At 36.7% G+C, this 13,106-nt stretch overlaps 1 protein-coding gene across 1 annotated transcript in view; it reads right to left on the minus strand.

The window, feature by feature from the left end:
- Positions 1-13,106, minus strand: part of LOC126100379 (uncharacterized) — a 161,216-nt gene that overhangs the window by 92,467 nt on the left and 55,643 nt on the right. Inside the window, exon 3 of the mRNA XM_049910987.1 lies at positions 9,081-9,119. Within this exon, the coding sequence (XP_049766944.1) occupies positions 9,081-9,119 (39 nt within the window). The remainder of the gene's footprint in view (positions 1-9,080; positions 9,120-13,106) is intronic.

Below are 13,106 nucleotides of genomic sequence, written 5' to 3' on the forward strand. Positions count from 1 at the left end.
CTTCGAAAATATTATCAGTTTTAAAAGCCTCAAATTCAACTTATTTTTCTAGAATCAGATTTCTTGGTTCATCCTGTTCGAATCTACCTATGATAAATATTGACCCGTATCAATGCTGAAGAATTTCACAGAGCACTGAAAGACCTAAGTAGAAACAAGGCACTGGGATTAGACAACATTCCATTAGAACTACTGATAGCCTTAGGAGAGCCAACACACAAAATTCTTCCATCTGGTGAACAAGATGTATGAGACAGGCGAAATACCGTTAGGCTTCAAGAAGAAACTAATAATTCCGATCGCAAAGAAAGCAGATGTTGACAGGCATGTAAATTACCGATCTATCAGTTTAATAAGTCAAGTTGCAAAGTACTAACACAAATTCTTTACAGTCGAGTGGAAAAACTGGTAGAAACCTACCTTGAGGAAGATCAGTTTGAATTCCATAGAAATGTTGGAACACGTGAGACAATATTAACCCTGTGTCTTATCATAGAAGATAGGTTGTGGAAAGGCAAACCTACGTTTCTAGCGTTTGTAGACTTAGGGAAACCTTTGGACAATGTTAACTGGAATACTCTCTTTCAAATTCTGAAGGTGGCAGGGGTAAAATACAGGAAGAAAAAGGCTAGTTAAAATTTGAACAGAAACCAGATGGCAGTGACGAGAACTGAGGGGCATAAAAGGGAGGCAGTGGTTCAGAAGACAGTGAGACAGGCTTGTAGTCTATCCCTAATGTTATTCAATATGTATATTGAGCAAGCAGCAAAGGAAACAAAAGAATTTGGAGTAGGAATTACAATCCATGGAGAAGAAATAAGTATACAGGGTGTTACAAAAAGGTACGGCCAAACTTTCAGGAAACATTCCTCACACACACAAATAAAGAAAAGATTTTATGTGGACATGTGTCCGGAAACGCTTAATTTCCATGTTAGAGTTCATTTTAGTTTCGTCCACCTAAGCTCAATGGAGCACGTTATCATGATTTCATATGGGATACTCTACCTGTGCTGCTAGAACATGTGCCTTTACAAGTACAACACAACATGTGGTTCATGCAAGACGGAGCTCCTGTACATTTCAGTTGAAGTGTTCGTACGCTTCTCAACAACAGATTCGGTGACCGATGGATTGGTAGAGGTGGACAAATTCCATGGCCTCCATGCTCTCCTGACCTCAACCCTCTTGACTTTTATTTATGGGGGGCATTTGAACGCTCTTGTCTTTGCAACCCCGGTACCAAATGTAGAGACTCTTCGTGCTCGTATTTTGGACGGCTGTGATACATTAGGCCATTCTCCAGGGATGCATCAGCGCATCAGGGATTCCATGCGACGGAGGGTGGATGTATGTATCCTCGCTAACGGAGAACATTTTGAACATTTCCTGTAATAAAGTGTTTGAAGTCACGCTGTTACGTTCTGTTTCTGTGTGTTTCCGTTCCATGATTAATGTGATTTGAAGAGAAGTAATAAAATGAGCTCTAACATGGAAAGTAAGCGTTTCCGGACACATGTCCCCATAACATACTTTCTTTCTTTGTGTGTGAGGAATGTTTTCTGAAAGTTTCGTCGTACCTTTTTGTAACACCCTGTACAAGATGAACATGAACAACAGCAAAACGAGGATAATGGAATGTAGTCAAACCAAATAATGTGACACTGAAAGAATTAAATTAGGAAATAAGACTCCTAAAGTAGTAAAAGTCTTTTATTTGGAGAGCAAGATAACTGATGAATGTTGCAGTAGAGAGGATATAAAATGTAGTCATAATGAAGGTGTTTCTGATGAAGAGAAACTAGTTAACATCGAGTATAGATTTAAGTCTTTTCTGGAACTATTTGTATGGTGTGTAGCCATGTATACAAGTGAAATATAAACAATAAACAGTTTAGCTGAGAATAAAATAGCAGTTTTAGAAATGTGGTGCTACAGAAGAATGTTCAAGATTAGATGTATAAATCACATAGCTAATGAGGAGGTACTGAATATAATTGGGGCGAAGAGGAATTTGTGGTACAACTTGACAAGAAGAAGGGATTGGTTGGTAGGACACATTCTGAGGCATCAAGGGATCACCAATTTAGTACTGGCGGGAAGCATGGAGAGTAAAAATCGTAAAGGGAGACCAAGAGATGCATATGTTAAGCAGATTCAGAAGGATGTAAGTTGCAGTAGTTATTTAGAGATGAGAGGCTTGCACAGGATAGAGTAGCATAGATAGCTGCATTAAACCAGTCTCTGGACTGAAGACTGCAACAACAACAGCCATTACCACATAAATTATTTTCATCTAAATATGGTAAATATTTCGATATCATATTTTAATCAAGAATTTTCATATACTTATTACTTGCTTTAACATATCTTTTACAATATTAGAAGATACCACCTCTCATTTCTTTTTCAATCATGAAAATCTTATCCTATTAATGTAATAATTCAATATGATGATCAGTCATTTTAAACAATTCATTCTAAGGTAAATCAGGTGCTGTATAATACCGACATGGATCTAAACCATACACTTTTATACATAATTTTCTGAAATTCACAATATATAAGCTAACAATAAAAATAATATTCTTCAAGATTTTTTAAATTCAATTTTTCATGAAGTAATTATCACTACAATTATCATCATTTAGTTTGTAGTCTTTCAGTTTATTATAAAATTCCTTTTTTGCTAAAAGTTTTGGTTCTTCAAATTTCTCTCATTTGTGCATATAATCATAAGGATGAAAACTTATCTAGTTACTAAAGTTATTAGTCGTTCTTCTGGAAAAAATTGTTAATATGCTTATATTTGATCCTTTTTTAAATTTCAAGAAAGGACATTAAGGCTTTTATGCATAAATTTAAATGTAACAAAGAATATCATTTTCAAATTTTCCATTTTTTAACAAATTAACATATCTATTTTAATTATTTGGTATTAAATCTATTTCTTTTCGTTGTAACTGAGTTCTTTAACTAACAAATGAGAATCATATTCTGCTAAATTATGAAAATAAATTGGTACAAAATTAAAATATTTTCAGAAATTGAATTTATTACATAATGTAACTATGTACTTTCCCATTAAATGATCATGATAATGCACTTTTTACTATGTGTGTATATTTTTTATGTAAGGAACAGTTTTAGATTTGTTATGCATTGATTGTTCTTCAGAAGTTAACAGCTTCATATCTTCAGTTTCAAAATAAATTTCCCAAATTTCTTCCACTTGTCTTTTAATACAATCTCTGCATTTTAAGGCAGTTTGTTCCTCTATAACCAACTGGATTTTTATAAGGGCCATTTGAATATTTGTTGTGTTCTTTTTTATTAATTTGACTAGAAACAACTCGAGATAAATCTTTTATCCAACAGTAGTGTGAATTATATATCTTTTCAAAAGTATAATAAATTAATATGTTTCCTTTTTACATTTTGTTATTTTTAATGGATATACATATTTCATCAGATGATTTTTTTTCTTTGCAGGAATAAATATTTACACATATATTAATTTTCCTGTAGACTTTTGGATTATCATTAATTTCAACAGGAAACGAAATATTAGGTATATTTTCTTAAACCTCTTTAGAAAAATCTTTATAATTTTTTGTTATATCGGAATTTTTACATTTCTGTCTATCTACTGGTTTTAATGCAGAAGCTACTGCCAATAAGAAGAATTTTTGATCATTTTGTATATTAACAGAAGCATTTCTTTTATATTTTCTGGTAATTCAGTGTAGGATGACCCTCTTAATGGAACATATTTATTAACTGCTATTTGTAATCCGATAATTCTATTTAATGTGTATATCAATCCTTATGTTTGAAAATTAGAGATTCTGGGAAAATATATTTTCTCCCATTCCTAAATATTTAATTATATCTTTTTCATTAAGAATTAAGTAATTTTGAGTTTGATGCTCATATTCGACAATTTTATTATTTTTCTGTACCCTGTACTCACAAAAAACCAAGTTTATTTACAGTCCATTAAATAATTTAAGATTTTCCATACTTTCTGGTTTTTTCGCAGTTAAGGAATGATTAGGATAGAGTGACTATATATTATTTTCGAAATTAATAGTATGTAAGCTTTATTAAATTGTGTATCAACTAAAGATTGATTAACTGTTTTCCTATTTTTTATTTCCCAAACACATTGGAGTAAAATGGAAATATTTTCTTAAATGCATATCTTTGGTGGCTTTCATCATCTAATCTGCAAAAACAAAACTTATCATGACCCAACCGCAACATGTGTATGTGAACTGTGTAATGATGCCTGTGAATGATATCACATAGAACTGTGCAGTAAAAGAGTGAAATCGATAAATGAATATGCAAAAATGTAAAATTTAAATGTAAAATGTTAAGCAATGTATTATCTTCATAATTTTTGGTTTCTCAAACACATTGGTAGAAAATGGGAATATTTATTTTAAAGGGGTATCCTCATTATTTTTAAAAATGTCATTATTATTTATTGTTTTATAATAAGGTTTCCACTTCTTCCTTGCCTTTATTTCTTTCCTTATGGAATTTTTAATTATTATTATAATCAGATCATCTTTATTTAATTTGTAATACACTTATAAATAATTTAATTTGTAATATTCTCGAAGGTCAAACATGGTGATGTTTCTTTTCGAACTTTCTTTGAGCTAATCCAAGCTTTCGTTTTGAGTTCTCATTTATAAGGGAAAAAACAGACTATTAATGTTTTTTATACAATTTTTTTAATGGAAAAAACGAAATTTCGGAGATCCCTTTATTCTGAAAACTTATTTTTCATGTGTGATTTTTATTTTTTTATTCAATTAAAAATTTATAATTAACGGATTTTCATGCATTTTTAAATATGGTAAAAATTTATAATTATGTGATATTCTTTCATTGAAAAGTCGAGCATGTGGTTGTGTGGTCAAGAATCAGCAGTAGCAGACAGATATTGCCAGTAGCCCTAAGCCTGTTGCAGTACCAGCAGTATCCACCTACTTATGTATTTTACTTTTTATGCCACTCAAAGTCATCATCTACCATCAATTTTATCGACATATTAAGAATGGTTATTACCTGCTACAGATAGTTAGACATTGATGATGTAATGGAGATCAACATTGATGATATGTAAACATTGCACAACCCTAATAACAAGTAACAAAAATATAGCTGCAAATGACGCCCTTTATGAAGGTAATGCCTTTAGTCAGCAAAGGCCTTGTTAACAGATCAAAGTAACCACACATGTTTTATGCCCTTGTATTGTCTAACCATTCATCAAAATCTTGCTATGTGGTGACACTCACTTTAACTTATTCTCATGCACTCTATTGAAACATTTATGTACTTCATGTACCTTTACTACTGCTCTTGATAGAATTGCAAGCGCCCAGAACAAAAATGCATCATTCAGACCAACAAAACATTAATATTAATCATGTATCAACACATAATAGATAGACAGTGAACAAGCATTTGAAATGGGAGATTCAGCGAATGTTTCCCCTTTGTTGTAACCAGTGGAATGTGAAAAATCGTATGAATATTGGTACAACTTCCTCCAGCTCAGATATTTTTACCCTTTAGTTGTACTCCTTAGAAACCACTACCTCAAACCTGTGCTATGTGGAGCTAAATATGACTTCATGGAGCAGCCTTGAAAAATATGACTTGATATCAAGAGTTCTAAAACATTTGACTATAATTTAAATCTAAGTGCAAACTTTATAAAATGTTTCCTGATTGTTTAAATTCCTTAGTACAGAACTGAAAAATATGTCCTAATATACCCGCTGGGTGGCCTTGCCTCAAAGCCTCTAACTATGAACGATATTTCATGCTAACACTTTGCTCACTGCACCATACATACAAAGAGCATAAAATCTTTTGTGGTAATTACTACAATGAGAAATAAATTTAAGAGAGTAAAAATAGCAACATGATGTAACCCAACAGAAAGAAATGCACTAAACACTGTAACAATGGCCCAGAATATGCAGGACATTTAGTTAGTTTTATGCTCCATGAATTACTTGTATGAGTAATCATAATGATATGAAATCAGTCATTTTACATTCATCTGTAAATATTGCTAGTTGCTTACCATTTATTTATTTATATATTTACATGTTCTTACTGGTGTCAGTAATTCCTTCCTCCCACTTTTTACATATTCCTTATGCAGAAATTTCCCTATGGAACACAAGGATTTGACAAGGAGAATTTTTTACTTTGTTTTCAGATTTAACTATTCTGTCTGTCAGACATTTCATATCACTGGGTAGGTGATAAAAAATTTTGGTATGAACACTGTGCACCCCTTTATAGGATAAAGCCACTCTTAATATCAATCTCAATATGGACTAACTGATATCATTTTTATCTTCTGTATTGCAGTTATGCACATTATTCTTCGTTTTGAATCTAAGTGTGTTATTTATAACAAGATTCGTGAGGATATAAAGATACTGTGAATCAGTAGCCAAAATGCCTGATTTCTGAAACACATGTCTACAATATGAGTATGGGTGAGCAATGTATACTATTTTTACAGTACATTTTTCAGTATTGAAAACAAAAAAGCACAGACAAGATGGGACACAGTACTGTAAAAGGACAAACTCACACATAAAATCATCAAAATTTCTTAAAAATAGTGCATTAACATGGTGTTCAGAAGAGATAACTCTAAACCTAACAAAAGACTTAACATATATGCCAGGAAGCAGTTGTATATCAATTACAATGTAACAAATATGATGAGAGTTACATGTGACAAACAGGTATAACATTATATACCCAATACAAAGAATGTATGAGATCATGCAATTATGAGACTAACACAGAAAATTAGTAGAACATGCCAGTTAACACAATGACAAGCTATTTCTAGGAAGAAAGATATGAAAATAATTAGAATAAACAACAATAAATGTGCTATACGAAAATTATCATGGGCAAAAAATTAAAGCAAAAAGAAATCGATTTTACAAAACCAAGTGAAAACAATAAACAACCCAACTCACCATTGAAATTAACAGAAAAAACAGTAGAGAACAAACTGACAGACGATCATCAGAATAATGGCACACATTCCTTTTCCCTTTACTCTTCCCTTACTCCCTCCAAACAATCTCTAAACAAAAACCAAACTTTTGGATCACTTAGAACCCCATCCTTCACTCCCTGACAGCTAGTCTACCCGCATTCAGCATTATGGAAAAAAAGAAAAACACTCTTGAACAAATGTAGGTGTAGAGAGAAAGAGAGGGTAGACGAGAGAGAGAAGGGAGATATGAAAACGGAAAGAAGCGGCCAATAAGAAGAAATCACTTTTATACACAATCAATATAAGAGGTACCTATAAAACAAGGATAATGGTACATAGCAGAATGTGATCAGATATAGCTGAAAGCATGAGACTAGAAGGAAGTCATTAAAAGTAGTAGGTGAAATTTATTATTTGGGTAGCAAAATAACTGATGATGGTCGACACAGAGAGGAAATAAAATGTAAACTGACAATATCAAGAAAAGAATTTCTGAAAAAGGAGAATTTGTTAACATTGAATACAAATATAAGCAGTAGGAAGTCTTTTCTGAAGGTATTTATCTGGAATGTTGCCAAGTACGATCAACAGTCTGTGCAAGAAGAGTATAAAAACGTTTGAAGTATGGTGCTGCAGAAGAATGCTGAAGAAGGGTAGCTCGAATAAGTAATGAGGAGGTTCTGAATTAAAGTGGGAAAAATGAATTTATGGCACAAATTGAGTAAAACAACAGATCAGTTCACAGACCACTTCCTGAGGCATGAGTCTATTTAGTTATGGACGGAAATGTGGAGACTAAAAATTGTAGAACGAGACAAAGGCTTCAGTATAGCAATCAGCTTCAAATGGATACAGATCACAGTAGTTATACAGACGAAGAGGGATGCAGAGGATTCACTAACATGGACACCTGCATCAAACAGTCTTTGGACTGAAAACCAGAACAACAACATGTAATTTCTCAACGACGACAGTGTGTTATCTATTTGGAAAGATAGGCTGGGGCATCTACTTTCTTAATGTTTGTAATATGAAACACTGTCAAGTAGACAAATGCATCTGTGTCATTCTTGCAAGCGCTTAACTAATTTGTACTGTTCCTCTTATAAACTTCTTGTAATGGAATTATGAAACCTTTCTGTTTCATCTCCGTACATGATTTCCTGTCCTGAAATCGTATAGTTAGCGACGGTTTGCGTGGATGTGTCTGCTTTCTACTTATTAAAAAAGAAAAAAAAAGAAAACCCTTGACCTCATGTAGCAGTGTTCGTGAACAACAGTTGCTCTACCAGCTATACCTATCGCTTTCATTACCGACTAGTTCTATTATTTGCCGCCGATAAAGATTTTTCCACAGGGATATATAAAAACAGTAAATGAAAACCCTTAAAGGATCCCTGACGTTTTGTAGATGCAGTTTCTTTCCGCACAAATGTCGCAATTACAGTTAAGGAAAATAAGAAGAGAGGAGATAATTTAGATGTGTTGAATAGTGACTAAGGTAAGCAAAAGACTGTGCAGACATCATAATGTTGGCAAAGATCTCCTACAGTTCTAAGTTACTCGGAGTAGCTACAAAAGAGATCATTTATGTGCCTGTAATACAGTAGTGCAGAGTTGTAAATAACTTTTAATGCTGCTGTAAGAAATCTTCCTCACTTTTATGATAACAGACCTAGCGGAAATTCGCTAAGGAAGTTTCGGGACATCAGTGAAACAGTTGTAATTAGGTTTAAGGATTTTAAAAGTGAAGCTGCAAAATTAGTAGTAGTGCTAAGTGAATCCTGGTTGCAGATACATCAGTCATTACACCATTGCTTTCGCTGAGAATCGAAACTTTGATTTTATAAGGAGAGTATTTAGTATCTGATTCGTAAAAATTTGGAATGTTACTATCCGTCCTTGTTCTCTTGATTACGCACTACTGTGTACTTACTTTACTCAATGGGATCATGTAGTAGCATAGAATGAGACAGCGAAGACGAAAAGCAGAGACAAATTAGGGAGACGGCTCATTTCTTACCTCCTTTCACTAACTTTCTTCCAACTCCTTGGACTTCACCTGAAAAAGGCAAAATATGTTAGTTACACTGATATAAAGACGTCCTACCAAGCATTTGCGTGTGGTGTCTTTGAAACAAAAAAATTGTCGTAGCTGGTCATTTTAGCTGAAAGCTGTTTCTGCATTCCTGCACATTGCTGCATTGCTGCACATTTACTGCAAAGAGCCAGAAATTGCAAATGTGTGAAGTTAGAATGTGAACTGCGAAAACTATTTTCTTGTATTGTTGAATATACGTGGATGAGCGAAAGCTTTGTGGCTGCCTTCACAGTAGTGAGGTCCTCAGCTTCTGGAATGCGATGCAACAGCGATTCTGCTTGACTTGAATTCGACAAGATCCTGACAGGGTTGGTACTAGGTAATTATGTAGCACCAGATGTCTGTGGACATGTCACCAGATTCCGGAATTTATGGGTCAGTCCGTCGTGCATGAAGAACTGGAACCTGGTATCTTGTAGTTTGTGATCCTCCCGGTTCAGATCACGCACATTTTGTGGCCAAAACGTCAACATGAGTCCAGTATCACGCTCCTGGAACCACTGTAGCATGTTCCTCGTCTTGTAACGGGGTCAGTTACCCTACCAGAAGAGACCATCGCCGTCGCGGAAGACGAAAAGAAGGACTGCATGTGGTCTGCAGTAATGTTCACCTAATCCATGGTAGTAATACACTCCTGGAAATGGAAAAAAGAACACATTGACACCGGTGTGTCAGACCCACCATACTTGCTCCGTACACTGCGAGAGGGCTGTACAAGCAATGATCACACGCACGGCACAGCGGACACACCAGGAACCGCGGTGTTGGCCGTCGAATGGCGCTAGCTGCGCAGCATTTGTGCACCGCCGCCGTCAGTGTCAGCCAGTTTGCCATGGCATACGGAGCTCCATCGCAGTCTTTAACACTGGTAGCATGCCGCGACAGCGTGGACGTGAACCGTATGTGCAGTTGACGGACTTTGAGCGAGGGCGTATAGTGGGCATGCGGGAGGCCGGGTGGACGTACCGCCGAATTGCTCAACACGTGGGGCGTGAGGTCTCCACAGTACATCGATGTTGTCGCCAGTGGTCGGCGGAAGGTGCACGTGCCCGTCGACCTGGGACTGGACCGCAGCGACGCACGGATGCACGCCAAGACCGTAGGATCCTACGCAGTGCCGTAGGGGACCGCACCGCCACTTCCCAGCAAATTAGGGACACTGTTGCTCCTGGGGTATCGGCGAGGACCATTCGCAACCGTCTCCATGAAGCTGGGCTACGGTCCCGCACACCGTTAGGCCGTCTTCCGCTCACGCCACAACATCGTGCAGCCCGCCTCCAGTGGTGTCGCGACAGGCGTGAATGGAGGGACGAATGGAGACGTGTCGTCTTCAGCGATGAGAGTCGCTTCTGCCTTGGTGCCAATGATGGTCGTATGCGTGTTTGGCGCCGTGCAGGTGAGCGCCACAATCAGGACTGCATACGACCGAGGCACACAGGGCCAACACCCGGCATCATGGTGTGGGGAGCGATCTCCTACACTGGCCGTACACCACTGGTGATCGTCGAGGGGACACTGAATAGTGCACGGTACATCCAAACCGTCATCGAACCCATCGTTCTACCATTCCTAGACCGGCAAGGGAACTTGCTGTTCCAACAGGACAATGCACGTCCGCATGTATCCCGTGACACCCAACGTGCTCTAGAAGGTGTAAGTCAACTACCCTGGCCAGCAAGATCTCAGGATCTGTCCCCCATTGAGCATGTTTGGGACTGGATGAAGCGTCGTCTCACGCGGTCTGCACGTTCAGCACGAACGCTGGTCCAACTGAGGCGCCAGGTGGAAATGGCATGGCAAGCCGTTCCACAGGACTACATCCAGCATCTCTACGATCGTCTCCATGGGAGAATAGCAGCCTGCATTGCTGCGAAAGGTGGATATACACGGTACTAGTGCCGACATTGTGCATGCTCTGTTGCCTGTGTCTATGTGCCTGTGGTTCTGTCAGTGTGATCATGTGATGTATCTGACCCCAGGAATGTGTCAATAAAGTTTCCCCTTCCTGGGACAGTGAATTCACGGTGTTCTTATTTCAATTTCCAGGAGTGTATTTTCTTCGAGTACTATCGCGGAGCCCCTAGATTTCATCCACGGCATATTAGTGCTTCAGCCAGCCTGCATTTGTGTCGCTAGTATTAAGCGGCTGTTCGCCTGAATGGCAGTTTGGACATGAACATTAACCTGATGTGTTACAAGAAATGTCATTCGTCTGAACAGGCGACACGTTCAAATGATCCACTGTCCAATCTATGCGATCCATTGCTCACTACGGTCGTAACTTACAATGTTTGTAGTATCGTCTGGTGCAGAACACCACGTTAAACGTTGTGCTCATAAACAGTTGTGCCAGCGACAGCAATGCGTTCTTGTCAAAGTGACGTATGTCAGCGATTTTGTCCCATATCATCACTTTCAAGGACAAGTAAATGCAAGAGTTAATACAGCTAGTGCATCCAAGTTTCTGACAAGAATAATGTACAGAAGCAAGGAAAAGAAAATTGGCGATCCGTTAGATGCCATCACAGAGGCAGTTCTGAGGTTGCGCTCGATAGTGGAAGCAGGATTGATTAAAATCGAGACATACTCACAAACTTTCTCGATCTATAACAAGCGTTCGATTATGTAACATGGTACAAAATACTGTAAATTCAGAGCTCTCTGTTTGATCTAGTTTGTATTCAATATTACTATTAATCCTACGCCCCAGTAGTTTCCTTAGATTCTTCTTTAAACATTTTCCAGTTTTTCAGGTCCATAAATTTTGTTAGATTAAGTGTTTCTGCCCCTCCTCCATACAGCTGCTTACAATGTTCCAGGTGTTACCATCGTTCGAAAGTGTCAGAGTTTTGTGTTTCAGGAAAAAGATTTTTTTATTATACATGTTTAAGTCATTTGGAATGCCCTTTGCGTTTTATGTACTCTTATTTTCTATAGCTACCTTTTCTTTTGTGTTGCTTATTATCCATTCTCCTAGGTAATTGAAATGGTTTGTTTTAGATGTTGTGCTGTTACAACTTTGACATCTGGAGAGCCGTCATTGCTATTTGTCACGAAATGTGTTTATTTCAAAAATTGCTCTGAGCATTATGGGACTTAACATCTGAGGTCATCAGTCCCCTAGAACGTAGAACTACTTAAACCTAACCAACCTAACGACATCACACACATCCATGCCTGAGGCAGGATTCGAACCTGGCAACCATAGCGGTCGCGCGGTTCCAGACTGAATTGCCTAGAACCGCTCGGTCACAACGGCCAACTGTGTTTTTTCAATTGATATTTTTAGTCTTATTTTATCTGCTTGTTTCTGTAGTTCTGTAATTTGTTCTTTGGCTCTATCCAATAAGTCAGTAATTAATGCCATATCATTTGCAAAAGTTAGACAATCTATAGTGATTTCATTTAGACTCCTTTCTAGTTGAATACCGCCAGTATTGATGGATTTTCTCTATTGTCTCACTAGTTTCTCTAATGCGCATTTAAAAACTAGGAGTGATACACCATCTTCCTGCCTTACTCCTGATTTTATTTCAAAATGGTTTGACAGTTTCACGCAAATTTTAATTTTGATGTTGTGATAATTAAATTTCTTTAATTAATTCTGTTGTTTTCTGTTGAGTACGAATTCCTTTAAAATGTTAATCAGAGCATTCTTATTAATTGAGTCATACACTTTTTTAAAATCTATAAAAGTTATAATGTATTTCAAGTTTATGATTTTCCTCATTTCTATTATGTGCTTTAGATTTATTATGTCTGCACAAGATTTGACCCTCTAAACTTTGCTTGATACTGTCCTAGTTTTCGATCGAATATTTATTCTGTCCTCTTTAAGAGTGCCACAGACAAGATCTTGTATGTCACTGATAAGTGGGAGATCTTTTTGTAATTGTTAGCATCAGTTTTCTTTCTTTTTTTTGTTTAGTGGATGTATTAACACCAATA

Source organism: Schistocerca cancellata, chromosome 9, assembly GCF_023864275.1.
Source record: "Schistocerca cancellata isolate TAMUIC-IGC-003103 chromosome 9, iqSchCanc2.1, whole genome shotgun sequence".
NCBI classification, from domain to species: domain Eukaryota; kingdom Metazoa; phylum Arthropoda; class Insecta; order Orthoptera; family Acrididae; genus Schistocerca; species Schistocerca cancellata.